Here is a 27,642-nt window from a genome sequence, read left to right on the forward strand (position 1 = left end):
CCAATTTCGCAAATGTTGATTGTATGATGAAAATGCTTAGTAGGATGAAAACTGCATCAGCGCTCGTATTTTGTTCTAGCAACTGTTCGCTCTAAAATCAGCAGATCGTTCCAATTAACTGCTCCATTGTCATCAATTGGCCCATCGTGTAGTTCAGTGCGTTAGAGTGCTACTTGATAATTCGTTTTTTTTTTCTTCAAAATAGAGTTTCAAATAAAACGCAAATTTTATCTGACATTTTACACCAATCTTGACTTGCTCGCGACGATTTGTTTTATAAATCTTGAACAAGTTGATAACAGAGCCTTAAACCGATAGATGTTTTTAAACTGGTTCTTTTTTGACTGTTTTTTTTAAATTGTTTCTCTCATATCATCTATCTATACTATATTTAAATGCGAGTGACAGCTATCTCCCATGTTTAAGCATAATAACTTTGCATGTTTAACGATAGAATTTTTTCATGTTTAAGCTATATCATATAATGCAATGCTTAAGAAAATTTTTCAATTAGTTTTCCGCAAGGTCATTAATTTTTCAGTATTTTTTTTGAGGCCAAATTAAGTCTGTCTGTCTGTATAACTGCTTTTTTAAACTGATTTGATTATGTCTGTCTACCCGTCGCCTAATTTTTTCAGTAATTATTTCATCAAGTTTGCTATAAGCAACCCAATAGTAGGAAATTGTAAGAGTTTTCCCAGGTTTTGCGATTCTGGCCTCCATATATGAATAACCAAATCCTTTTAGTTTACGAGATAGGCAATTTTCGAGATTAAAAAAAAAGTTTTTAGAAAATTTACTTAACTAATTTCTCAATTTTTGAAATTTTCACCCTTTAGTTGGGTGCTGTCAGGGTACTCTCAGGGGTTGCGAATCTTGCCTTCAATTCTCACTTCTCAAATCCTTGTAGTTTTCGAGATATGACGTTTTTTATGATTTTTTCAAAAAATTTTCAAAAACCTAGATTTTAAAAAATTTCCAAAATGTTGAAGATCTCAATCCTGTTGTTGGATATTGTGAGAGTTCTCTCAGGGGTTGCCAATCTTGCCTCTGATTATGGCTGCTGAAATCTTGGTAGCTTTCGAGATATGACGTTTTTTTTCGATTTTTTCAAAATTTTAAAAAACTTAGATATAAAGAATTTCATAAAACTTGAAATTACCATCTCTGTAGTGAGGCTCTGTCAGGGTATTCTCAGGAGTTGCGAAATTCGCCGCCAAATTTGACTGCTCAAATCCTTGTAGTTTTCGAGATATGATTTTCTCCTAAATTTTCAAAAAAAACTTAGATGTTAAAAAGTTCCAAAATTCCTGTTAGTGGAATCTTTGATGGTAGTCTCAGGGGGTTGCGAATCTGGCCTCTGAATATGGCTGCTCAAACTCTTGTAGTTTTCGAGATATGACGTTTTCTTAATATTTTTTTCAAAATTTTTCAGAAAACTTAGTTATAAAAAATTTAACAAAGCTTTGAAGTTTCCATATCTATAGTCAGGCTCTGTTAGGTTACTCCCAGGAGTTGTGAATTAAGGCTTCAAATATAACTGATCAAATCCTTGAAGTTTTCGAGATATGTCATTTTTTCTGATTTTTTCAAAACATTTTCAGAAAACTTATTGTTTTTTCAAAATTTGAAATTCCAACCATTTAGTATGGGGCTGTTAGAGTACTCTCAGGAGTTGCCAATCTTGCCTCCAAACTTGACTGCTCAAATGTTTGTAGTTCACCAGATGTGACATTTTTGGTGATTTTTTGGGAAAATTTTCAGAAAATTTGAACTTTTTTTTCCAAAATTTGAAGTTCCGAACCCTGTAGTTGGGGGCTGTCAGAGAACTCTCAGGAGTTGCAAATCTTGCGTCCAAATGTTACTGCCCAATTGCTTTTAGCAGCACCGGAGGTTGCGTTACACGCTAGTTATTATTAAGCTTGCGATTAGCAAGCGTTATCAAATCGGAATATAGACTTTTTGAGGTTAATAATTTGTTTAACAAAATCACTTGAATCACTTAACATTTGTTTCATATGAAATCAAAAACCAGACGTTAATTCATCGGACTTGGCCTGGAAGTAATGAATTTGCCTTTGAGACCTAATGTCAAGGGTTTGAGTCCCGGCCGGATCTTGTTTTTTTTTTCAGTGTCTGAAATTGGAATTTTGTCACGGTTCGGATTTTAGTTTGTGTGCTTGTGTTTTGAGGTCTTAGTTGAAAGCCCACATTTTTTGCGCTTGAATCAATTTTTACTGTAGTCTCAAATGTCGTTGATTAACTACTGCAGTTTTCTAAAATAACTATTCCTTATTAGTATATTTGCCTTTTTTTCTTGGTTTTTTTCTCGCTTAGAAATTTTTTTTCGGCACTTGTTTTGTCAGTTTAGTCAATTTTTTTTTGTGCTTTTTTTGCATCGATCTAAGAATAAAAAGGTTTATTCATTGTTGTAATATATCAGGTCGGCTGGTAGTATAAAATTTGCTCAATTTTTTTTCATGACAACCGTTTCTTTTGGTATTTGTTTGCAAATCAATTGGCGCCTGATCACGTATTGTTGGCTAATTTGACATTCGGAAAATACTGAATTATTGCTTAATGCTAGTGATTCTGTTTCTCGTCTGTTTTTCTGATATTGATTTTTTTTCATACTTCCAAAAAAGTTGTTGAAAATTTTTGACAACCACTTCTATTGGTATTTTGTTTTGGGATCAATTGGCGTCGAACCATGTCTTGTTGTCTTACTGAACATTCGGAGAATATTAAAATCATGCGTGATGCTAGTTGTTGTGTTTCTTGTCTATTTTTGGCGATTCATTTTTTCATTTTTCCAAAAAAAAAATGTTTATTTCTTTATGACAATTTCCTTCGTCATTTTTGATTTTCGGATCGATCGGCGTCTAACCACGTAATATTGGCTAAATAGGCGCTCTAAAAACACTAAACTCTTGCCTACTGCCAGTTGTTCTGTTTCTCGTCAATTTTTTCCGAGATTGAATTTTTCGTCAGTCCACAAATATGTTGAATTTTTTTTTGACAACCATTTCTTTAGCCGTTTTTGTTTTCGGATCAATTGGCGTATAACCAGGTGTTCGTGGCTTATTGGACGCTCGGAAAATACTAAAAGATTGCCTAAGGCTAGTTGTTACGTTTCGCGTCTGTTTTTCTGGGATTGATTTTTCGTCTTTCTAAAAATATGTTCAATTTTTATGACAACCTTTTCATTTAGTGTTTTTTTTCGGATCAATTGGCGTTTAACCACATTATGTTGGCTTAGTGGGCACTCAGAAAGTATCTAAAGTTTGGCTGATTGTGTTTTTTCTGTTCCTCGTATGTTTTTCTGAGGTTGAATTTTCCGTTTTTTCAAAAATTTGTTGAATTTTTTATGACTACCATTTCTTTTGGCATTTCAGTTTTCGGATTTTTTGGCGTGTAACCACGTGTTGTTGGCTCAGTGGACACTCGCACTCGGGAAATGCTTAAAGCTTGCCTAGTTGTGGTGGTTGTGTTTTTCTGTGATTGAATTTTTTTTTTCCAGTTTTTTTCATAAGTTTTTTTTTTCGATTTGATTGTTTTCATCTCACTGACCATTTAATAGCTTGCAACAGTACTCTTTCGGTAAATCGCAGGAGATGCGAAGCTCCGCTTTGCCTCTCTGTTATTCTTTTTTTGTTAGCCTAAGATTGCAATCTGTCAAGGCTTGGCTTTTTGATTTATTTTAAAAGAAGAGGAAATATTTATTTCTGCAAATCTTTACCTCAAGAAACTAATTTCAAACCAAGTTAACAGAGCAATGTTTGAAGTTTCATCTCGGTTTTAGTAATTGGTAAGGCCTTTAGTTTTGACTTATCGTTTTCATGCAAATTAGATATCACAAATAAACGTCCAATAGCTAAAATCACAATAATTTTGGTCGAGTTTTAAGGTGTTTCAAATTTTTCTAGAAACTGTTCTGCGTCGCGAAAAATTGATAGGTTTTGCTAGTATCCTTTGCATATTAATTAATTTAGATGGCGAAAACACTATCGTTTTGAGGACTAAAGCGACTGAAATATAATATAATTATGCTTAACCTTGTTCTGCTCTAAAAACTTTCATTGAGTGTTTCTTTAGTATAATTCCAATCCACCCAACCCTTCGCTCCAAACGACAAAAACTTTGGAATTAAAACAAAAAAATTTTTGGTTTAATGAAAATCATTTTGTTTGTTTGTTTTTAAATTCAGATGTAGCTGTTGTTGGATCGTTATGTGCCAGCACTGCAATCGACGTCTGTTTTTTTAGCGAATAGCAATTTGGCACTAGACTTTTTTTTCCGTGAACAACATTGTCCACATGACTCATTTCCTGTAAGCATCCACAGGACTCATCTTCTGCAGGTCTCTGTTGGGAGTTTAATGCAAGAGATGTATTTTGAGCTTGTTAACATTTTGAATACACGTTGAGTTCCAACTTTTGAGTTTATCATGGCTATACAATCAAGACTTCATTTTTTGATTTATTTCCGTTTTATTTCATTTTTCATTTTAAGTTTCATTCGGTCTGAAACGTTTATGTGTATGTTATATCGGCTTAGTAGCCTCATTTTGCTTCATTTGTTTGGCAAAAAGTTTTTTTTTCCTGCTGAAAGAGGCTTTGAAATATAGACTTTCCAGTTTTTTTTCTAATGTTCAGGAGCTTAAAACTTCATTTTTTTCGCTGCATCGGTCGTCTACCCAAGTAATGTCGACTTGATTGCCGCTGTATAATTTTTTTCTCATGCTCTGATACATCCGATAATCGTCCTTCACTGCTTGTTTCTTCTAAAATAAAAAATATGAGTTGAATGTTGTGGTAGATGTATTTTTAAATGATTTTTCTCATATCATGTACCATATTCCAAGAGTTATGTCAAGAAAAAAGTTATGTCTAGTTTGAGCAAGAAAAAAATATTGAAAATACTACAAACACCAAAATGTAGTATTTTCAATATTTTTTTCTTGCTCAAACTATTTCTCTCGTGCCGAACGTAAGCACAGCAGAGCGAATTAGAGAAGCGATCGCCATGTGCCAATGCCTTGTTACGATTCGTCACTTTTTCTGAATACCACCATTTTGTCGCTGTCGACCAGTTGTCGTTTTCTATGAATTGTTGCCTTCGCGTTACGTGTATTTATGAAAATCAAATACTCCACTTGAAAGGACAATTGATACAAAAGACGAAATTGAAGTTGCTTCAGTGCAGTTAAGCATTGCTAATTTTTATATTGTTTGTTGATACGGCGGTAGGTTTTGAAATGCTCCTTAAGCTACACTCAATACATTGGAGATCGAGAATATCTGATTGTTGCAGACATTAAAGATTTATTTGGAGATTAGGCTGTTTGACAGGTTTAGATCTGTTTTAGTCTACCAATGGCTTCGACCAGACTGATTCACCGATTGGCATACGGTGCGAATTAGATCCAAAACATTTGGACTACTTTTTCAGAAAGTGAGTGCAAATAGAAGAAAAAGTTCAGTAAGCAGAAAAGTTGCAGAGATTATAAATGATTGAAAAAAAATTTATGAAAATGTTTGTCGAAGTTTTTCAAAAAATGAGTGAAAAAAAAGTTCCAGGATAGAGAACGGTAATTATAAGTTTTTTTGAAGTGCGCAAAAAAGTTTTTGTAATTTTAAAATAAATTTTTCTGAAGAAAGTAGTTGATGAAAAGTGTAAAGCAAAGCGCAAAACAGTTGACTTCGGTTTGTAGAGCTGCCAAAAATGAGGTCAGACGCAGTTTCTGGCTTACACGCTGTTTACAACACAAAGGGCTCTCATTTATTGTTTTGGGCTTGGTCCTTCGATCCCGCTTGAAAGTGTGCAGTGGTATAAGCCTGCGGTATTCCGCATACCACCTTCGTTGATTCGCAGCAAGAGGAACTCCAATTAAGTGCTTATAAATATCGAATTAAAGTCAATTTGCAAATAATAGGCTAATATTTTTGTGGCTCGAATGTATAAAGGAATTTAGATGTCATCTGCTGTAGGTTTCGTTTGAACTTTTTTGTTATGTTTTAACAAAAATATTCTTTATTCAGTTTTCTATTCAATCGGAAGGAAAATTTTAGAAACACATTTTTTAGTTTTGATTTCTAAAAATTTACAAAATTTATAATTGATGAAAGTTTGTTTATGCAATTCAGCCGTAGAATACGTTTGAACTTATTTTATCGACTATGAATATTTTTTTTGTTACTTATTTTATGGTTATTTGACAAACATGCAGAAAATGTGTGTCGATTGTACTCTAATTTTTCTCCTGTAACTTCTATTGATTAAATTTTAAGGGCCAAACAATCAAGAAAAGATTTGCCGAACCATTATCTGAAGCTGAACGGTACGTCATTTTGAGATAACTTACAACTCAGCCGAGTAGAAGTTGAAAGAATCTTCAGTTTAACTAGCAAGTAATGGATAATTGTTTACACCAGGAAACTTGTCAACTGTTGGTTGGTTTGATCAAAACTTATCGACACTTAATCTGGAGTAAATGAGTGAAATTGGTCAAAATCTGTTTATTTTCAGTTGTTTTTGCCTTAACATGCAAACTTAGAGGTAGGCCCAGTTCCCCCGTGGAATCAAGTCAAAGACCCTCTAAACCGTATGCGTCACTCTTCGAAATCTAACTGAAATTCGATTAAGACACTGTAATTGAGTTACCATTCGCTTCTTTTGCTCCTTTGTTACAAAATACCCGCAAGCATTTCTTCACAATACTGGTTGTAATTTATCCTGGCGCTGATTAAACACCAAGATTGATAGTAAAATGGTCTAAAAAATCAAAAACGTGATTTTTAGAACCAGAGCTACCAGTGCTGTAAAAATCATTAACTGTTGAACCAATCTGTTATCCAACAGGTTATTATAAACAACAAAATGGCAAAATGAAGCTTTTTAAATTATAAATTTTTTCGGTGTCCAGGTATTGCAAATATTTGACAACGCGTTGATTCTTTCTTTCTTTTTATGGCCGCCCTGTTTTAAGTTTGTTTGCCGTTTTTTTATTGCAATATTCATTTTTAATAAATTTTTCCCTGATTTCTGAGCATGTTCAGACACTTTTTACTATAAGTTGTTTTAGTGTTTTTGTATCCGCTATTTAAAACCAAATTGAAATATCAGTCTGAGATAAAAAAAAAACAAAAATTGATTGAATGTTTGATATTTTTACGAGATTGTCTATACATTCTGGTACATGCTATTTCAGAAGCTTCTATTTAAAGATCTATCAATTCTGTAACTAAGGACTTGGTAAAAATCATTGTTTCAATTAGAAAGTCGATCAAAAAGTGAGACCGATGTGACTTTTAGATCTATACCACAAAATTAGCCTTGAAAACAATTTAAAGCTCACAGGCTGTAAAGTTGACAGTTAAAATTGACCCATTAACTAGGGTTGAAAACATTGTTAAAAGTTTTAATCAGTTAGGTTTTATGGGACAGATCAACAGTAACTGATATATTTAGGCTACTTTACCAGCAAGTCACCATACTGCTATTTTAGTTCTAAATTCCAGCACAATTGTACTAAATTGAAGTTTTTCCATTACTTTGTATTATTTTGACTGACACACCTCTACGAATTTGAAACAGAGAGAAAAACGTAATATCAATATTTATTTACAGAGTCAAATATTTTGACAATTTGGACGAATTTACGTGAAATTCAATTTCATTTCATTGAAAATTTTCGTTAATCAAATTATTCCCAATTCAATTGCTTCTTTTTGAATCATGTGAGAAGTATCACAGTTTCATTGAGTTATATCTTTTTAATTGGGAGTATTATAGTTCATCTTAATTAGCTAATTTTGGGAAAATTGAACTGCCCTTGACCAGATCAGATTCAATCATGATTGCCGAGTCCAAGTCGTATCTGGACTATGTGCTCGACTACTTCCTGGTACTGACTGCCCTTTGCACCATCTTCATCTGTTGTGCCTGCTCACTGTACGCAGTCTACATGGGAGGAATGAAACACGTCTTCAGATTCGTATCCCTCAATTTAGTATTCTGTATTGTAGTCACAAATGTAGCTGGCATACCAAGGTTACTTCTTACAAATGACCAGCTGAAATGTGAAGTAGCAGCGATAGTGGATCATTATTTCTGGATCGCCCAGAATTGCTGGCTATGTTCGTTGGCGTTTGAGAGTTTCAAAAATATGCCACTGATTTCGCCAAGTGTGGATTTCAGAAGACGTGCCATTTTGCACGCTATTTTATGCTATGTGTCTCCTACGGTTTTGTTGAGTAAGTTATTCATGGACATTTAGTAGAGATATCATAGTTAGTTTTCCGTTAAAGCTAAAACAACAGATAAGAAAATAAAGCTAAAACTAAGAGTGCAAAAAATTGTGACAAAGAAGTGCATGAATTTTGTAAGCTAAAGCAAATCTTGTTTTTCGCTATTTATTTACGGACCCATCTAAAATTCTGGGACCTTAGCTATCATACCTATGCCAGAATATTTTAGGATGTTGGTTGAAAAGCTAGCCGTCAGTTTTTTTGACCGCTTAAATCATTTACGACTAAATTTCTTGTCTTGTCTGTCTACTGAATAAAATGAGGTATAGGTTAATATTCCATGGGCTAAAAATGCTAATGATCTAAAAAAGCTAACAACCCCCCTCCCCCCCCCCCCCTCAATGATTCGACCCAAAGGATTCGACCAACGCGATTTTTTGGTCAATATTTTCCAAAAAAGCCGAAAACGCGATTTTTTGGGCTGTTTTTTCAAAAGTTCGCTGGCGGCGCAGAAAGTTTGTTCAAAATAGGGTCTTTATAATGATTTGGGAGAGCTCAGAGAATCAATTTGGTCGACTTAAAAAAAGTCGACACAATTTTCCGCCCTTGCGTGAAAATCTTAGATCCGCCCTTGCGTGAAAATCTTAGATCCGCCCTTGCGTGAAAATCTTAGATCCGCCCTTGCGTGAAAATCTTAGATCCGCCCTTGCGTGAAAATCCTAGATCCGCCCTTGCGTTGTTATCTGAAAGTTTCACTCTTGAACTATTTCACCCCTAAATATATAATGAACTGAAAGGATTAAAGGACTCAATTGTAAGCTGTTATCTTTGATGCAACTGTCAAGAAGTCAACATTGGAAATTGGAAAAGAAAACAAGTTGATCTGAGTTTATAACGGATTATCCTAGGTCGAATTCGTCGACGTAGTTATATCAATAAGATATATTCCTGTTATCAATGTAAAGTGGGCCCAAGTAGTTAAAAACTCCCGTTTCAGGTCAATATAAGTCTGAAATAAAGGCGGGTGCTGATTGCTCCCAAGAGTTGGACCCTTCTTCGTCCAAACCGGATTTGATTGTTTGATACCATTTAAAGACTTGAACTTGTAGAAATAGATATGTCTGTGCGAAGCTCCAATAGACTAGATGAAGGTCGGCTTCCATTTTAAGGCTGTTTTTATGCTCTTTATTTAAATATTTTTGTTTTTCAAGGAAGTAGAAACTAACTCTCAGGTGCTTATTTTCTAGGACCCCCTGATGCATGATTTTGCCTAAAATTGAGGGTCCCTCGATAATAAAAGGAACCCTGCTTGATATAAAGTTTCAAAAATATTGTCAACGCCGTAGATCGAACCAGATGCCAGTCACGTCCCAAAAGGTAGACACTGAAAAATCCTTCAGCAAGTTTCAAGAAAATTTTAAAGAGCATTAAAAACGAAATTTTCACAAACAATTTAAAATTGAGTGGGTGTTAGCTAAAATGTTAGAATTCTTCAGGTAGAAACGTTAAATGCCATATTGCTGGCTGCATAATAACAATGTTTGAATAGTGTGTATTCAGTGTTTGTATTGTTGTGTTTCAGGCGTGACAGCAGTGGCCCACTACTCCCAGTCTTACTGGCTCGGATTCCTCTATGGCAGTCGCTTCTGTTCTCTCTGTAAGTTTCTTTCAAAATTCAACTCGTTCTGAAGTCCATAAATTTATTTCAGTCAAATGCTGGGAAAAATCGGTATCTTTTTCAAAATTAAAACAAGACATACACAAGGTACCAGGGGCGGATTTAGGGGGGGGGGGACGGATACCCCCCTCCTCCCTCAGGTATTCCACCCACTCACCAACCAAAGGGTCCCCCCTTCGGTATTATTTTATGCCATCCATTTTAGGCCGACCAACCGTTAACTTTTTCTAGTGGCGCGACTATATACCAATTTTGAAGGGGAGCGCGCGCCGAAAAAAAAGCAATTTTTTGGTTAAAATTTTCTAAAAAGTGACCAAAAACGCCTTTTTTTGGCCTGTTTTTTTCCGAAAATTTGGCTGTGGCGCAAAATTTTTGGTCAAAGTTGGGTCATTACGTTGTTTTGAGACTGCTTGGAAAATTCAATTTGGTCAACCTAAAAAGTGTCTTCGAAATGTTTTGAAAATCCGCCACCCCCTCAAGGAAATCCTAGATCCGCCCTACAAGGTACTTAACAACGAAAGCAAGTCCGCTTTTTAAAATTTTTCAGTTGAATTTCTGTGTTTTTTTTGTTATGTTTTTTTTTCTGTTCCGCTATTATGGATAGCCAGAAAGATAAATTGCATTCTATCAACTGAAGTTGCCATTCATCTCTCTTTTTAAGAACATGTTAATTAAATTTATTGTCAGAAAATTGTTGAATTTTACGCTCAAGTTTAAATGGTGACTGTTTGACTATTGTTTTATTAAAATCATTTGCTAAATGAAAGTCAATTCACGCTTTTTAAGAACAAAGATGAAACAGGAGCGTAAAACTGCAATGGCTTTTTGGTCGAAAGTGAACTTTGCTTTATAATTCTTAGTGGCGTAAAAAATAGCTATGAATTCAGTTTTCTCTAAATAGGTTGGTTTGATATACAAAGTATTAGATTAAAAGACTTCTGAATTTAAAGAGCCGTAAGTTGGTTGCTCGAAATTTGACCGTGTTGACGCTTTTAATAGAGTCTCTGGACTCTTTTTAAGAGTACATGATGATTTTTTTCAGGATAAATCTTAAAATTTTTTCAGACTCAAATTTATTTTTTCGCAGTATGACTTTTGATTACTTTTTAAGATCAATTTTTTTCTTTTGTGAAAGGGAGGCAACATTTACTATCAAACTGAGAAATTGTTAGGATCACAGAAAATATGATCGCTTTCTAGTTTTGAAAATGGATTTTAGTTATCAGATTTCCCAGCGAAATGAAAAAGTTACCCATTGGTTCAGTTTTTCAAATTGGGCCAATTGTATAAAAAAAGTGTCTGTCCTAAATTTTTTCTAGAAATTCAAAGAGTCTGCTTTAAGGCTATCTACTTTTTTTAAAGCTATTAGGGGTTTTTGTAATTGTTCCGAAGGAAAATTGTTCTGAATAAAAGGAGGGAAGTGTTTGTGTTATCTGTTTTTTCAGACAAATTTCAATTTTTTAAACCGTTTTAGCACAGTGTTTTGTATCATCTGAAAGATTTGAACACCCTGAGTTGAAAATTGAAAAGACGGTTGTATTGGGATATATTTTTAATAAAACTATAGATGTTTGAAAACTTTGGCTCATTTGGGATTATTTGGCAATCGCGGTCTATTTCATTCTCTGAAAACGATGGCTGGCAAAAAACCGTCTCATAAATGATTTTAAGCTTAGAAGAACTGAGCTATTTAAATTTATCAATATGTTTTTAAGCTTGGACGTTTTGCTTTTTTACTTTAAACTGATAGCAATGAACACTTTCTGCATGCTAGTGAGTTGATTGAAGAATTCGGAAGAACTTTAGCTTTGAGATGGCAACTGTTTCCCAAGATTATGGAGCGGTTTACACACAATTGTGGTTTCTGCTATAGTATGTTGCAGAAAATTGGAACAGATATAATTAATTGAAAAGAGCAATGTGCCAAATTTGAGACATTTTTGCAGACAAGCTTAAATTTTAGCTGGCATGAGGCATACTTTGTGTGAAAAATTAGTTTTTCCCTTTGTCAAAAATTAAGAGTCGATTAACTTTTTTTTTTTTTTTTCGTTTTGTTTTTCAGGAAAAGTCGTAAAAGTTGTTCGCGCTGAAAGTTGTTTTTTAGCGGTTTGGCTTTTGGTTTTTCAAGTTCTGTTTATTTCCTTTGTTAAAAGGAAGTCAAACTCCACTAACGAACAGCGAAAGTGTAAAGCTCTCGAATAAATTTGATCGACTTATTTCAAAAATGGAATTTAACTATCAGGTTTCTTAGCGAATTTTAACAAATGAGTGTCAGTCAGAAATTGTTCTAGAAATTCAAGAGCTTTAAGACCATCTGTTTTTTTTTTGAAGTTCGAATTTTTTTTTACCGATACAGTTTTCTCAAGTTAAGTTTGTTTTATTAAAAAAAGACATAAATTTAATCATAAATTGTTCCAGAAATTCTAAGAGCTTAAACAGCATCTTATTTTCTCTTGGAATATTGAAGGTCAAGTTTTTGAAAAAAAAACAAGCCAGTGCTTTTTTTTATTTACTTACGTTGATTGACTCTTTTCCAACTGTTTGTTGGCTATGTTTTGTCTGGTTCAGTTTTTTTAGTCTCTATATTCTGTATTAGCTAAATATAGCGAGTTGCAAAGTTTCGGACTGACAAAATTATTTCAAAAGAGGAAACGATCTATTTTCAGATACAAAGTCAGATGATGTCTCAAGGTCCCCCAACGAGTCGGGGAGTTTTTGTTCTCAATAGACAGATTGTATTTTATTTATAGTTATGCGAAATTGTTGGCAATATTGGTGACTTTGAGCATTTTAATCGGCCAACAGTAGGAGTTTAGGTAAGTTGTTTTTTTTTCACGCGGTTTTTACGTGCGGAAGTTTGTGAATAACAAAAATCCGGCTTCAAAATGAGCAGTTTTAGGTAAGCTAATTTCATTCAGATTCGGTGACCGAAAAGATAATGCCAACAATTTGGCATTAACTATATTTAATGTCTGTTCGCTGCTAATTAATTAAGAGACAAAATTAATTAAAAAGAGCATATGAAACATTTTGACAGATTATTGCATGCAATTAGACAACCCTCGTGACACAAATTTGGACTGAAAAGTTCGGTTTTGCATGCAAAATTTTTTCAAAATATATGCTTTTTTAATTTATATTTGTGCAAAACGCTCTTAACTTGAAATTTAAACGCGTTCTTCTCAAATTGGGCTGAGTTTAGGTGAAATCTCACCAGGGCAAAATTTGCTTAAAATGTTAGCAGAATTCATATGGTGTTATTTGTTTTTCGAAATTCAGGCCCAAATTTTTACCCCAAAAGTGGGTCATTTTGGCTTTTCATAGTTAATCAAAAATTACGCTAAAAATACCCAGTCGATCACAGACATAATTATATCAAAGTGCGCCGAGCCCCTCACGTAATTTAACAAATTTTAAGAAAGGTAGATTCTTCAAAAAATATTCGCAAATCGTTAAAAAAACGTTTTAAAATAAAAAGTTGGTGTTTTATATAGTAAAAACGACCTTTTTCTGTCTATCAAACAAAAATAAATTATTTTATACAATGTTTTGGAGAATATACCCTTCTTAATGATTGTTGGGCTACGTGAGGGGCTCACGTTGATTTAATTATGTTGGTGATCGACTGGGTAGTTTTGTGGTAATTTTTCATTAACTAAGAAAAGCCAAAATGACCCATTTTTAGGGTAAAACTTTGGGCTCAAATTTCGCGAAACAAATTTTATCATATTAATTCTGCTAAAGTTTCAAGCAAGTTTTATCTTCATGAGTTTTACTTAAACTTAACCCAATTTGAGAAAAGCGCGTTTTAAATATAGAGAGTTGCAAAAAGTTCGGATAGACAGAATTAATTAAAAAGAGCAATCTGCCAATTGAGCAATTTTTGCATGCATATTTGAGTTTTCAGGTGACATCTCATGCTTTCTGTCTGAAAAATAAGCTGTTGCATGTAAAAATTGTCTGAAAAAGGTCATTTGCTCTTTTTATTTATTTTTGTCTGTCCGAACTTTTTGCTACTAAGTATATTAAGTTGAACGCGTTTTGTCGGGTCAATTTAAATCAGCACTGTAGTTATAATTTTATATAGTTAATGCCAAAGTGTTGGCAATATCGGTGACCTTGAGCAAATTAATTGGTCCAAAAACAGTTGTTAATTAGATTTTTTGACATGATTTAACCTGCTCAGTTGAGTGAAAACTTACTTTCAGCCGTCATTTAAATTCGTTCAGATTCGTTGACCGAAAAAAAATGTTGCCATCAATTTGGCATTAATTATAAAATACTTCATTTGTATAGAGAGCTGCAGAAAGTTTGGACAGATAGAATTATTTAAAAAGAGGAACTGTCTAGTCATCAACGGAATATAAAACTGATATAACTGACATAACGTCGAAAATTCATAAAGCAGAGTTTGCTCGAAACTTATATCCATGTCGGGCAATTGCATCCGAAGCGTCGAATACTTAACCTTGAAAAAAAATTATTGCTTAGTGTGGCTAATGTTTTTCTGCGATTAGTTTCAGATTTTGAATGATTTGATCATCTTCACTTCCGTTTGTTTTTCTGGGGCAGCCTTATCTAATTTTTTTTTGTGGAAATTAACTCTAGATTTCGTTTTTTCAACAACTTTTGCTTACTAATTTGTAGTAAAATCTAGATGTTCATGTTCATCGCAGCATTTAAAAATTAGGCTCGCATAATCATCGAATAATCGACGATCTAGCATTTTGAATTTGGTCTGACAAAAAAATCAAGGTTGTTCGGCTTCAGATTTTGCATGCAAAAAAAACGTTGAAAAGCACTGATTGCTCATTTTAATTAATTCTGTCTGTCCGAAATTTTTGCTACTAATTATAGGATCTTCATAATTCATTGATAGTTTTCGCCTGTTTATAATTAGTAGCAAAAAGTTCGGACAGACGGAATTAATTAAAATGAGCAATCAGTGCTTTTCGACACTTTTTTGCATGCAAAACCTGAAGCCGAACAACCTTGAATTTTTCGTCTGACCAAATTCAAAATGCGAGATTGTCGATTATCCGATGATTATGCTAGCCTAATTTTTAAATACTGCGATGAACATCCAGATTTTACTGTGAATTATTTCGACACTTCGGATGCAATTGCCCACCGTAGTTATAGGTTTTGAGCGAAACTCGGATCTACTTAACAATCTCCCTCCCCCTATTGTATCTACTAAAGAATCTCCAGCCCTGTAAATAAACACAGTAAATTCGCACTAGAGCATTGCATGTAAATTCGAATTTTGCTGCAAATTCGAAAGTTGATTGGTCGAAAGTTCGCTGCAAGTAATCGTATTAACGATCTCCTCCCCTTTCTTGAAAGGGGGATTGTAAAGTAGATCCCGTAACTCTGCTTTATGAGCTTTCGACGTTGTGTTTATTTCAGTTTTAATTTCTGTTGATGTCTAGACAGTTGCTGTTTTTAATTAATTCTGCCTGTCCGAACTTTTTGCAATTCTCTATATCGTGTATTTCGGAGACGTGTAGCTGTTTTGTTTTATCTCTCTATGAACCTGTTTTTTCGTTTTCACGAACAGTCCCAATCCTCAAATATGCAATCATATGATTATTTATAGACAAATATCAATGTTGTTTTAGCTAATGTCGGCCTGTTCATCTTCGCCTCGATTCTTCCGACCGCTCTGACGCTTGTCCTCTCAATATTTTTCCTCTTAGTGGCCATCTACAGATTCCAACCTGCGAAACAAGCAGACGCCCAGTTACGTAATACTACCTTCTCCCTCGAGATCGAAAAGACGCGCAAGTGGCTGATTACGTCATTGATGTTCATATTCGTGGCAGGAATCTGCTGGTGCATCCATCTGTTCTACAGTGTGTTGAGAGTGACGTTGGCCTTCTATTTCTCAGTGTTTCTGGACCAACTGAGGACCACGCTGGTCAGTCTGCTCTTCATGTACAATGTGAGGTAAGTTTGGTGACGTCATAATTGGTACGTCAGGCTCGGAATTTTCCGCGTGACTTCATCACAAAAAAGAACAGAAATACTTAACTGTTGCTGTCAACAGAAAGGCTCTTTTTCTGGAGTATAGTCTTTCACAGTCTTAAGGCACTGAATATTGTTCCGACTATTGAAAATCTATGTATCGGCTCTTCAGTTTTCTTACCATTGCAATTTTGTTTAGCTTAACGAGTGTCTGCTCAAGTATTATCGGCTTAGTCATCGCTTCATAGTTTTGTTCCGATCCTAATTTAACATTAAAATTGGCTAATTTGGCATGTTGTTTTCAAAAAATTTTGAAACAAATCGGGACATATTTTCCCGAACTTAGGTAGATAGTTTTTTTAAACTTTTTTTATACTGATTTGGCAGCTTTCTTGTTTTCCGTCGGCTAGCTTGCCCCTTGTTATTGATATGTTGTATCACACGTAATGAGCAGCACTTCGCCTGTGTTGCAAATTAAAGTTCCAGGCGATAGATGTGTCAATCTTGAAATATACTGGAAAGCTTAAGCTTGCGTTGAATGGGCGAAGTGAACTTTCACTCACTCCGTTCGTGATTTTTCTGATAGCCAATTCATCTTCACTAATGTTGATTTTGTTCTCCATTACGGAGATCAGGTTGCATGGGAATAAAAATGCGGATGTGGTTTCAAATTAACTCTATCAAATTGACATGTCTATCACCTAAACGAAATTTCCGTTCAAAGTTTTCACAAGTAATTGAATCTAAAATGAGAAAAACTGATTAATGTGCATTTTGTTTATCATAAGAAGAAATAAAATTTATACACAAGAACTAGAAAATTTAATCTTCATTTTTTTCCTGTCGTTTCATTTTAATTTTAAGAGCGATGTTTGAGTTAATTTGAAACCACATCCGCGTTTTTATTCCCATGCAACCTGATCTCCGTAATTGAGAACAAAATCAACATTAGTGAAGATGAATTGGCTATCAGAAAAATCACGAACGGAGTGAGTGAAAGTTCACTTCGTTCATTCAACGCAAGCTTAAGTTTTCCAGTTTATTTCAAGGTTGACACATCTATCGCCTGAAATTTTCGCCTGGAATTTGCAATAACTATCGCCTGGAATTTGCAATAACTTTCAATAATTTTCATATATGGAAACTGTATGGTAAGCATGTTTTTCAAAAAAAAAATTAAAGCCAGTTTTTTCCGTTACCAGTCTGTTCAACTGTTCTCAAAAAGCCGCAGGTATTGTTTAATTTTTAATTTCTATTGTTCTTAGAAAATGCATGAAAATTGTATGACAAGCATTTTCTCCAAACACTTGATGTATGGAATTGTATGATAAAGATTTTTGTTGTATGGAATTGTATGATAAGCATTTTCGGTGTATGGAGTTCAACCCGGGCACTGTCCCAGAATGCTAGAAAGTTGAAAAATTCTCTTGCTGAGTTCACCACCACTTTTCAAATTGTTTGCTAGTGTTTTTGCCCAATATCCAAGATTTTTCGGTCAGAATTATAGAAAAAAAACCAATATTTGAAGTTTGTGATATTCTGGCGCTTTGCATTTGTTGTATCTAGGGTATCTTAAGTGAAAAACTCTGTCCTGACTAAATATACTTCAACTTCATACTAACTGAACCTTTGCTCAGCCTAGTCTTATTAGCAAGACAATCCTCTTCTGTTATCGCTTGGAAGAAAACGTCAACTTTGACCTCAATGAGATAATATTTATCTATATTTGATTTTCGACTGAAAACGATTGCGTTCTAAAAGCCCGAAGTCCTTGTACTTAAATTCGACCCCTTTTTATCAATCTAAGTCTAATTGTTCACGTAGGGAGGATTTTGATCCCTGGGGGCGATGTTTGATTATTAAACTGTCAATTATGATAAAAGGTTGTCAATGTGACCCAGATTTGGTCGTTTCAGGTGTTTTTTTCTCATACATATTTGATGCCCAACCTTTGAGAACACTGCGTCTTCAAATTTTTTTAAAAAGAAACTTTGATACAATTTTTAGGGAAAGTTTTTTTTTAGAATTATTGTTATTATGTCAGTTTTTTTAAACTGAAAATGAACGGTGGTTGAGAATGTTAGCTCTGAAATCTTAATTCTAAGTTCAGTTACACGTTTTAAAAGTAAGAAAGTTGAGAAATGAAATACTTTTTGAAATGTTCCTATGGTTTCAACTGTTATGATACAATGTTTCAGAGCGGAGCGTAGTCTGGACCGAAAAATATTCTGGGAAAAAGTGCGGATCAACACTTCCAGTCGCATGTCTTCAATGCATTCGTTCCACAGCACACCCATCCGCAAAATTCCACAGAGCCAAGACTTCTCTGGCCAGACAGCCAAACTTCAAAGCCAGTTCTACAATTCCAACTGCAAGTCCATGTATGAGTTCGGTGCATACCACACGGCGCCCAGATCCAACCAGTACCAAATATCGCCGTCCTCGAAACCTCCCGGAGGTCAAGATCAAATGAACACTTTAAACCCACAAAACAGAAGTTCAGCGACAAGACACCTAAACACGGCTTACAACGGAGGAGCAAACAATTATAACTCAAATACAGCGACTAGTAATCACCAGCAAAATCAAAATTTTAATTACTCTGAGACAGCGACTTTAGTTAAACCCTCAAATACTTCCAGAAACTTGAATCGAACGGATCCAAACCGTATTGGATCCAAGCATCGTAGCGAAACCTCGCCCATGTTACTTGACATCGCTAAATTCAGTACAACCAGAGCTAACAAGAATAACAGAGATGCTAATAGTAGTGCAATAGCCACAATTTCATCTGCCAATACGAACGAAATACGGAAAATAAATTATGTTGAACTACCTCCTTTGTGCAGTTGAATTGTTTAATTCAAAATGTTTTCTTTTTCAAACCAATTTGTATATTGAAAGTATTAAAAGTCCCCTTTTGCTATTACTCCTAGTGTAATGAATTTTTGAGAGGCTCAAAGGGTTTAATTCGCGGCTAATTTTTCGACTGCCGCGACTAATTATTCGACCATCGCGACCGAAATACGCTATTTCCAGAGTGTGTCCGCGACTTAGAACCCTGTCCAGACTATGGATATTCGGTCGCGGAATTAACATTTCCGAGACCGAAAAAATTGAAAATTTAATCGCGGACCTGACCGGGTTCTAAGAATCTCGGCTGATTCTCCTCCAATATCAATTGAGCGAGTCTCATTCTAAAATCAAGGGTTTGGTGCGTGTTGTAATTACTTTTTCAGTGGGAAAGACTGATGTCATTTATTTAGGATGAGTCTTTCGGATGTGTATTTTTTATTGCTTGTGTGGTCACTTTTATAGCTCACTGTGGTTTTTAGCTGTTTGACTTTTGTTTAATTATTCACTTCGAATTTCTAGCGTACTTCTAAACTGTATTCAATTTTGAGCTTTGTCAGCGGAATAAAAAATGGATTCTTTTCCACTTTCCCTCCCGGTTGAATTTTAGCTCTGAAAAACTGTTTTACGTTGTCACAATGTTATGAAATTTGACATGGTGAACAACTTCACTCATGTCTTGAAAGGTAGGCGGCGGGGGGGGGGGGGAAGTGAGAAAGAGCCCAAAAAGTTCTATGATTCAGTTTTTACACTTGCGAAGCAAGCGTATTGGTACGAACCTTCTTTTTTTTCTAACCCAAATCGCAAATAAAAGTGCTCATTTGGTGGCACTTTTGGTATATTTCAATTTAATCATATTTAGGCTTATTTAAGCATAAGCAATTTAATGGAATATAATGCTGCTTTGTTTTTGGCTAGATCCTATTTGAATAAACATCTATTATGAAAATGTATGGGATTTGTTATTTTTTTTATTTTTTTGCAACGCTTGGATTATTTTTTGCTTTTTTCGCAGAAGTTTCAATTTCTCAAAAAACTTCGGAACCAATTTTAAAAAATGAAAACTGGCTGCTCTTCTATGTGTCTGCATATTTCGCTAGTCTTTTTTCATTCCAGCTCACGTTCTACGGCCTTCGCAATTTTCAGTAGGGAGATTTTTGGCCTACTTTTTTTTGAAATTTTTCATATACTAAAAATGCACAAATCAGAGGTAAAGGTTACAATAAAAGAACAAATTATGAAATATCCTCCTCTCAAGCGGCTATTACCTAAATTCGATAGAAAAATGTTGTGGTCTGAAACAAGTACCTTTTTGACATTTTTTTGTTAATTGTTTTGTTTATCAAAAACTACTCTGCAAAATCGGATATAAGTGGCTTAACCGAAAATTAACATGAAGTTTGCGACTCTAACCCGGGCAAGCGACTATGCCCTGCTTTTTAAACATGTATGGCCCGTCTTTTGAAAAATTATTTTATTTTTCAGAAACCTGAACTGTTGAGTCTTAGTTTGATAATTCGTTATAATCAACTTGGCGCTTGGATTTTGCCTGCGTAATCTGTTTACCTGTTTTTTTTAAAAAGCTGTTATGGAATTCGAAAAATTTCTTTAAAATTTGTACCTTTTAAAAGAAATTTCGTCCATTTTCTCAAAAACTACAAGAAAAGTCTGATATTAAGGACTCATTCTACAAAATTAGGATGTGGAAATCTCCAATCTAGAATTCTTGGTGTGGAAAACAGGCTATTCCTATGCTTAAGTAGAGAAAAATAAAGGGATTTAGGAAAAATTGATCGATTTTTGGAATCTTTTTTTGATTTTTTTTCGCTTCAATTGAAAGAGCGAGTTGAAGTGTTCTTTTTTAAGTAAGCGCTTTGTCTCCTTTTTGAGCAGAGAAACTCTAGGGTATAGCGTGAAGTCCATTTTTTGAAACTTTGAAAATTACGCGTTTTCGTATCAGTACAAAATATGATTAAAAATATTAGAAGAGTTGAATTCAGCATCAGCTGGGTCTCTAGTTTTTTTGCAAGCGACGTTGGCGAAGACGTGAGATTCCTAATCAGTAGGTCAAGTATTCACATCTGGAGCATTTGAGTTTTTTTTGGAAGAATTTTTGATACGTAACAATGGCAATTTAATAGAAACTGAAGCTGCTTTATTGGTGGCTAGTGTTAGTAAAATTACAAGTGGTCGTGGAGCAGTTTTCAGAACGTGATACGCCTTCTCTCAGCAAAAAAACTTTCTAGGTGCTTTTTAACTTTTCCTTATTTCGCTTTATTTTGCCCGTTTAGAGCTCTTTGTTGCATTTTCGTCGCAGCTTCACCTCTGTGTCAATTCATCAAATGAACCGAAAAAAGTGATTTGCTTCAAACAATATAACAATATTGAAATTTCGATTTCCGAAGTTTTCTAACTCAATATATCTGACAATTTTTGAAACTCATAATTTAAACAATGTGTCTTTATGCTTTGCAATGTATTACGAGCGAAAGTGTGTATTTTTGCATTTGGTGCTACTTGAGCTGCGTTTTGGTCGTCTTCTCGCAAGTGTTTGCGAAGTGCAGCTTCGCCGCTGTGTATGAATTTGCAATAGTTTTGATAAAACTTGGAATGGTAATAAAACATGTCAGTCATAAATGGAAATGTCACAAAAGACGTGATCGACTTCTAGTTTCGAAAAAAGAATTCAATTTTCAGATTTCTCAGCGAAATAGAAAATTTATGTATTGATCCAGTTTTCTCAATTTGGGTTAATTTTATCGAAGAAAGGTCTGTCATAAATTGTTCTGAAATTTCAAAAAGCTTTGAGATCTATTGTTTTTCTTTGAAATTCGACAGTTGAAATTTTCAAAAAGTCGATTTTTTTTTCTGTTTAATTGCGTTCATTGACTTTTTTCCAACCTTCTTTTGGCTATCATTCGAATCACACCAAATGAAAACTTTCGACATTGAAAGCATTTTTCCAGCTCACCAAATCGAGTCCTGCTTTTAAAGTTTTTTAAAACTTACTGTTACATTCTCAATTTTCTTACTTTTGCTTACACTTGCGAAAAAAGTGTCTAATAATTGGGAAGTAGAGTTTTTCTCGTAACCATTTTTTTGCATATCTGAAGTTGAAATTAAAGTTTATTCATAAATGGCTTGGCAATTTCGAGACTGCTCTCCACTTGGCATAGAGGTAAAGCGATTGTCTCTGTACCTTAAGACCTGGGAGTCCCGGACAGACCTTGTTTTATTTCTGTATGTATGAAATTGTAACGAAGTTTTCCGGGGAAACTTGAAATGTTGGACTATTGCCTGTGTGCTTATGTTTTGTCGGTTAGTTGTCACATTATGGAATGTTTTTGTGCGGTCGGCAATTTTCGTCAAAGATGCAAGTATTTTTGACGTATTTCTGTAATTTTTTACCCTTGCGATAAGGAAGGATATTGCAACAGGGTACTAGGTTTTTATTCTCGTAAACAATTTTGTTCACAGAATGGTAATTTTAGGAATTTACCATTTCTAAGTTCGTTTCAATGTACTTCCTTCATCTTACATCTTCTACTTATTTAGGGATCGTAATTGATTTTTATGTGTTCCATGCAAATCTTTTGATTGTTTTTTTGACGTAGTTCAGACTCTTAGATAGGGCTTGGTGTTTTTTTTTGTTCAAGCTCAATTTTTTTTCGAGGTTTGACTTTTGATCTGTTTCTAATTTCACTTCGTTTTGTTTTCGTTAAAAGGAAGGCAAACATCCTTAAGGAACAACAGGAAGTGTAAAACGTCGCGAAAAACTTGATTAACTTCAAGTTTTGAAAGTGAAATTTAGTTTTCAGATTTTCCAGCGAGTTAAAAATTTTAATTTTTGATCCATTTTTTTTTTCAGGCTAATTTTATCGAAAAAGTGCCATCATAAATTGTTCTAGAAAAACAAATAGTTTCAAATGCCCCTCTTTTTTCTTTGAATATCGAAAATTGAGATTTTTCAAAAATTAAGTATGTATTTTGTTCTGTTTACTTGCGTTCATTGACTCTTTTCCAACTGTCTGTTGGCGTTATTTTTCAGTATATTGGTTGTTGGCTGTAACCGTGTGAGGTTATTTACCGAATGTTTTTCTCTTAGTCGTAGTCAATACTTTGAATTGAAATAGATCAAATTTGAAAGCTTATGCTCATAAGCTGAGAATCCATTGATTTCTCGGACACTATTCAAAACCAAAAATTGTAAAACTTCATTTTTTTTCCAGAAAAAAAAGCTTTTGTTTGTTTTCTTTCTCTTCTCACGGAGATAGATTTGTTTGAAATTCCATTTGCTATTATTTGAGTGGCATGCTATTTTTACCAAATCTTTTTTGTAAAGAGAATTACGCTTCTTAAATCGGAATCTAGACTTTTCTCGGATTAACAACTTAAGTAACAGAATACTTCAATCATTTTACCTTTGATTCATATGAAATCAAAGTTCAGACTTTAATTTGCGCATGTGGCGAAGATTTGACGCACCTGCTTACAATGACAAAGGCCAATAGTTGGAGTCCGACCGTGATTTTGTTCGGAAAACAGAAAATTGTCCGCGCGTCACAAAACCAAGCGTCTGCATACCCTGTTGAGAGCATAATCTCATTAATATTATCTTTTTATTACCTTTTTTTTACCTTTTTAAAACTATTTTTTGGCCTTGTGTTTGTGCAGTGCAGCTTGGTTTAAAAATTGATCTGATATTTCGTTTCTTAGCACTTACAAAGCTTTTGTTCCTCGATCAGTCCAATTTTTCCCAACCGAAAACTCATTTTACTGTGTTGGCTTTTCCGTGTAGAGTTCAAAATATGTGTGGCGATTTTATAGCTTGTGTGTTAAGAGTTCAAGTAAGTTTCGTTCGTTACTGTTTTGCAGTTGCTTCTGAAATTCTGTTATTCATAAGGTTTCAGGAGAGGGTACTGTCTAAGTGCTTATCTGAGACGTTGTAGATAGTGAGTTCGATCCAATGCTATAGCAGTGTATTTTGCTGGCTGATTTTACACTATTTTTAGAAAATAGCTTTTCAGAAAATTTTTTGCAAATTTAGTCGACCTTATTTAAAGTTGACCGATTTGATTTTCCAAGCCCAAATTACTCATAAGACCCTGTTTTGACCACATTTTCTGCGCCGCAGTAAAAAAAAAAGAGCGCTTTTTGGCATGTTTGGAAAGTTTTGAATGAGCTTCCCCCCCCCCCCCCCCCCCAACAAATTTTGTATATAATGGCGCCAAAGTCGCAATTAGAAAAACTTTTGAGTCGGTCAGCTAAAGATGGATGTATTAAATTAGTACCATAGGGGGGAGGGGGGTGTGCTTTGCGTTGTCCGAGGGTCGAATTTCTGAAGGAAGCGGACGCCACCTGCCCCCTCCCCCCCCCCCCGCCCCACTAGCACATCAACCGGTTTTTTTTAATTATATTTAAAAATTTAATTTAAGTATTGCTTGTTTAATAACAATTGAATAAAGAATGCCTTTTAGAACGATTTTTCCAATAAGGTTCTAGTTTTCTGTTAGTTAATTTTCCTTGTTTTGTTACAAGAGCTTTTGACAGTTTTCGTGTAGTTTTTCTCTTCAAGTCAGCTAATTTTTGAAGTGTTGCAAGACTCTGTCGTTTCTGATTCTCCGTCCTTACAAATGTGTTGAAAAGTTGCAGTTGTACAGTTGACTGTTCATTGCGTAAATTTTCGGTCCTTTTTTTGCACTAATATAAAAGAAAAATTGTGAAAGGTTTGAGTTAAATTGTCGCGTATCTCAATCTTATTTCTAGATAGTCGATGTTCGTAGTGGGATGAAGATCATGTAGTCGCCTGTTCATTTGGGTGTCGTTGCTATCGAAATGATTTTCGTCGGCTATTGAGTCGAGGATCGCCTGTTGTAGAAAAAGTACTGCGGCTATCGAAAAAAGGTTTTCGATGAGGGTTTTGCATATTTTGTCTTCTGAGCTAAGGATGTCGGCTCATCGTTGTCCATTTGAATTGTGCTGTACTGAAAGTTTATTCGATCGAACAGTCGGTTAGTTGTGGTCTTTCTCCAGGTGAGATGGTTTCTGTTGCTGTCTATTTGATGATGGTGTTTTCCATGGGTTTTTCTCGGATGATTGTCGGTAAGTTTGGCCTTGTTAAAGAAACGCGTTTGCCTGAACACTTCGATCGATTTTTCCAATAAAGTTCTAGTTTTCTGTTAGTTAACTTTCCTTGTTTTGTTACAAGAGCTTTTAACAGTTTTGGTGATGTTTTTCTGTTCACATCAGCTGTTCACATCAAAACTCTCCTGTAATACTCGGATTTGACATTTGTTCATTTAAACTAATTTTGATAGTTATTGTCATTTTATGTTCTTTTTGTGAAACTTGACTCTTAAGAATAAAATTTTGTTGGCCCACCAGTAAGTTGAGGAGAAATCAGTGAAGATTTGTGGGACTAGGATTTCTTGATCGATGTTTCTATTTATAGGCTAATGAGAGGTCTAGTACTTCACCAATACGAAATCTGCTGTCGGTGTTTAGATCCAGCATTGAGGAATTGTGCTGCTAATGTTTATGAATTGTTTTTTTTTGGTCAATGCTGAGTTGTGGTTGAACTTTAACGAGTTTCTTAGGTCGGGCCCATATCAACGCTGCTTGTAATTAGAGTTTTGTGTTCGTATGTTGCTCCAAAGGTGCTACTCATAAGTGCACATGAAACATTTTGTGGCTTGTAATCTTCTTTATGTAAATGATATAGACGACAGAGGCGAAGGCGGTTGATTCCACTTAAGTACACTGGGAGCATTTTTCCAAGTTGCTGTTGCTGAGAGGACCTTCCCATGAATCCTTGTCTCCGAACCTTTTGCCACAAAACGCGGAGGCGTTTTGTAACGTGCGCGGTAATCCTATCGGGCCGAACACTAATGAAGGAGAGTGAAGCCGATTCCTTTGAGTTGGTTTCTTCTTGTTTCCTGATCAGTGGTCATTTTCTGCTGAATTCCTGTAATTCATTTTGTTCTAGCTTTATCGACAAGTTCGTCAAAGCTGATTGCTCGGTTTTCTTTAGGAATTGAAGGAAGGATGCCATGATTGGTTGTTATTTTTTCGTGAAGTTGAAGCTACCGGTCTGAAGGTAATATCACAGGACAGTGAAATGTGGTTGAGTTTCGCTGATACTGTCAGTGGATTTGCAGTATCCTTTGGTGTAGAAGTTGTTGACATTATCTTTCACATGCGGAATTGTTTCGTTTTCGTTGCGGAGGGTTCTCATTCTTGAGGGACTGAATGCTTGATAAATTTTCGCCCAATCAAAATCGCTAAGTTTTCCTAGTGGCTTACAGAAAATGTATTAAATCAGTGGAAAATAATCAAAAATATTACAAATTTCGGGTTACAATCGCAATACTATTCAGATAAACATCAAAACTTATGAGTTCAAGTTCATAAGAATCTTTCATTCTTGAAAACTCATCTGCTTATTATCTAATCTGTCAGTATTAACACTAATGGCCTGAATTTTTTTTCTTACTTTGAGATTTTTGCGATTTACTCAATTCTGATTTTGAATACTCAATTCTGATCGGCTGAAAGTAATCTGAAAGGACTGATTTGAAACAAACTGGAGGGACCAAATGCTTGTAACGTTAATTTCAAGCATTTGGTCCCTCCAGCATGAGGAACGCCACCGTTTTCGTTAGTGCGTATTCTAAAATGAGTCCCTTCGGTCCCAAAAGAAAGCAGAAGGTTCGGGGCGATAACCGGCTTCAAATTTCGTATAGTCCTACCCTCTGTTGGCAAGCTCGCAGCAAGTTGGAGCGGCGGTCAATATTCTGCAGCTTGAATTGATGCTGCTTGAACAGTAATTCATCAATTCATATATTCGTTGGCTCAAATTTCAACCAATCAGAATTCATGAAGATAAATTTTGGGACTTATGTGACTGATTTTTTTAAATTTTGGGAGCTATGAATACTATAGAAGTAATGTGGTTCCTATCATTCAATATGGATTTCTGATATACAGTTGTTGTAGCTACAGTTCGCTTGAATGTTTATTTCTACTGCAAAAAAAAAATTCTTAACTTCATCTATTTTCGAAAGCGTAGCGATGTTTTCGTGATATTTTTCTATAGGATAAATTCTTATCGGTGTTTAAAATGAATGTTTACGAACTACTCAAGTTCGTGCTGTCACAAAGTCTCTCTCTCAAAGCTTTTTAAACGATATGTTCTCCTTTGAAAAGAAAACAAGGGCCACGAGACTGTCGAAAAAAAAGTATTAGCTGAACCCATTTGTTAAAAAAAATCGAAAAAGTTAATCCCCGAGGATATTGAAAGATATTCGAAAACAGAATTAGTAACATTTTATCATACATTTCAAACTGTCTTTTTAGTGCAAAATGAAGAGTTAATCGATTACATATTCAAATTAAAAATAGACATTTTTTGAACGCGTGGTTGCATGCTGACTGGAGTGTATTCTAGGGTTGAGATTCTAACGCCAAAACATGCCCTTAAAAAATCTTAGTTTAGGAGATATTGGACGATTTTACGATTTTTGAAAAAATGTATTCAAATACTTAGAAAAAAAAAATCTAATTCGATTACATTTTCAAATTATAAGTAGAAAATTTGTTGAACCCTTAGTTGCTTGCTAATGGTGTGTATTTTAAGGTTGAAGTTCTAACGCTAAAACTTGACCTTCCAGAAATTCCTAGTTTAGGAGATATGGACGATTTTACGATTTAAAAAAAATTCGAAAACTTACAAAAAAAAATCTAATTTAAAATTTAGGCTTGTTTTCTTTTTTACCTGCGGTTGCCTGCTTACGAAGGTATAATATAGGATTCTGATTAGAACGAAAATACTTGATCGTCCAAATGCTCGTAGCTTCGTAGCTTAGGAGGTATGGATGAATTTACGAATTTTCAACA

At 34.7% G+C, this 27,642-nt stretch overlaps 2 protein-coding genes across 8 annotated transcripts in view; both read left to right on the forward strand.

Annotated features, from left to right (window-relative positions):
* The window catches only part of LOC134845694 (latrophilin-like protein LAT-2), a 29,202-nt gene extending 10,439 nt beyond the window's left edge, over window positions 1–18,763 (forward strand). The window contains exons 1-5 of one of the 5 annotated variants that reach the window (XM_063862738.1): window positions 5,570–6,925; window positions 7,471–8,255; window positions 9,832–9,906; window positions 15,549–15,876; window positions 18,093–18,763. In XM_063862738.1, coding sequence (XP_063718808.1) covers window positions 7,856–8,255; window positions 9,832–9,906; window positions 15,549–15,876; window positions 18,093–18,747 — 1,458 coding nt within the window. In that variant the 5' untranslated portion in view covers window positions 5,570–6,925; window positions 7,471–7,855 and the 3' untranslated portion in view covers window positions 18,748–18,763. Of the gene's footprint in view, window positions 1–5,569; window positions 6,926–7,470; window positions 8,256–9,831; window positions 9,907–15,548; window positions 15,877–18,092 lie in introns of those variants that run through there. The other 4 variants (XM_063862737.1, XM_063862741.1, XM_063862742.1 and 1 more) reach the window with 4 other exon arrangements.
* LOC134845643 (mitochondrial inner membrane protein OXA1L-like) overlaps window positions 1–27,642 on the forward strand; it is a 136,912-nt gene that overhangs the window by 62,389 nt on the left and 46,881 nt on the right. The window lies entirely within an intron of this gene.

Source organism: Symsagittifera roscoffensis, chromosome 5 (assembly GCF_963678635.1).
Source record: "Symsagittifera roscoffensis chromosome 5, txSymRosc1.1, whole genome shotgun sequence".
Classification (NCBI taxonomy): domain Eukaryota; kingdom Metazoa; phylum Xenacoelomorpha; order Acoela; family Convolutidae; genus Symsagittifera; species Symsagittifera roscoffensis.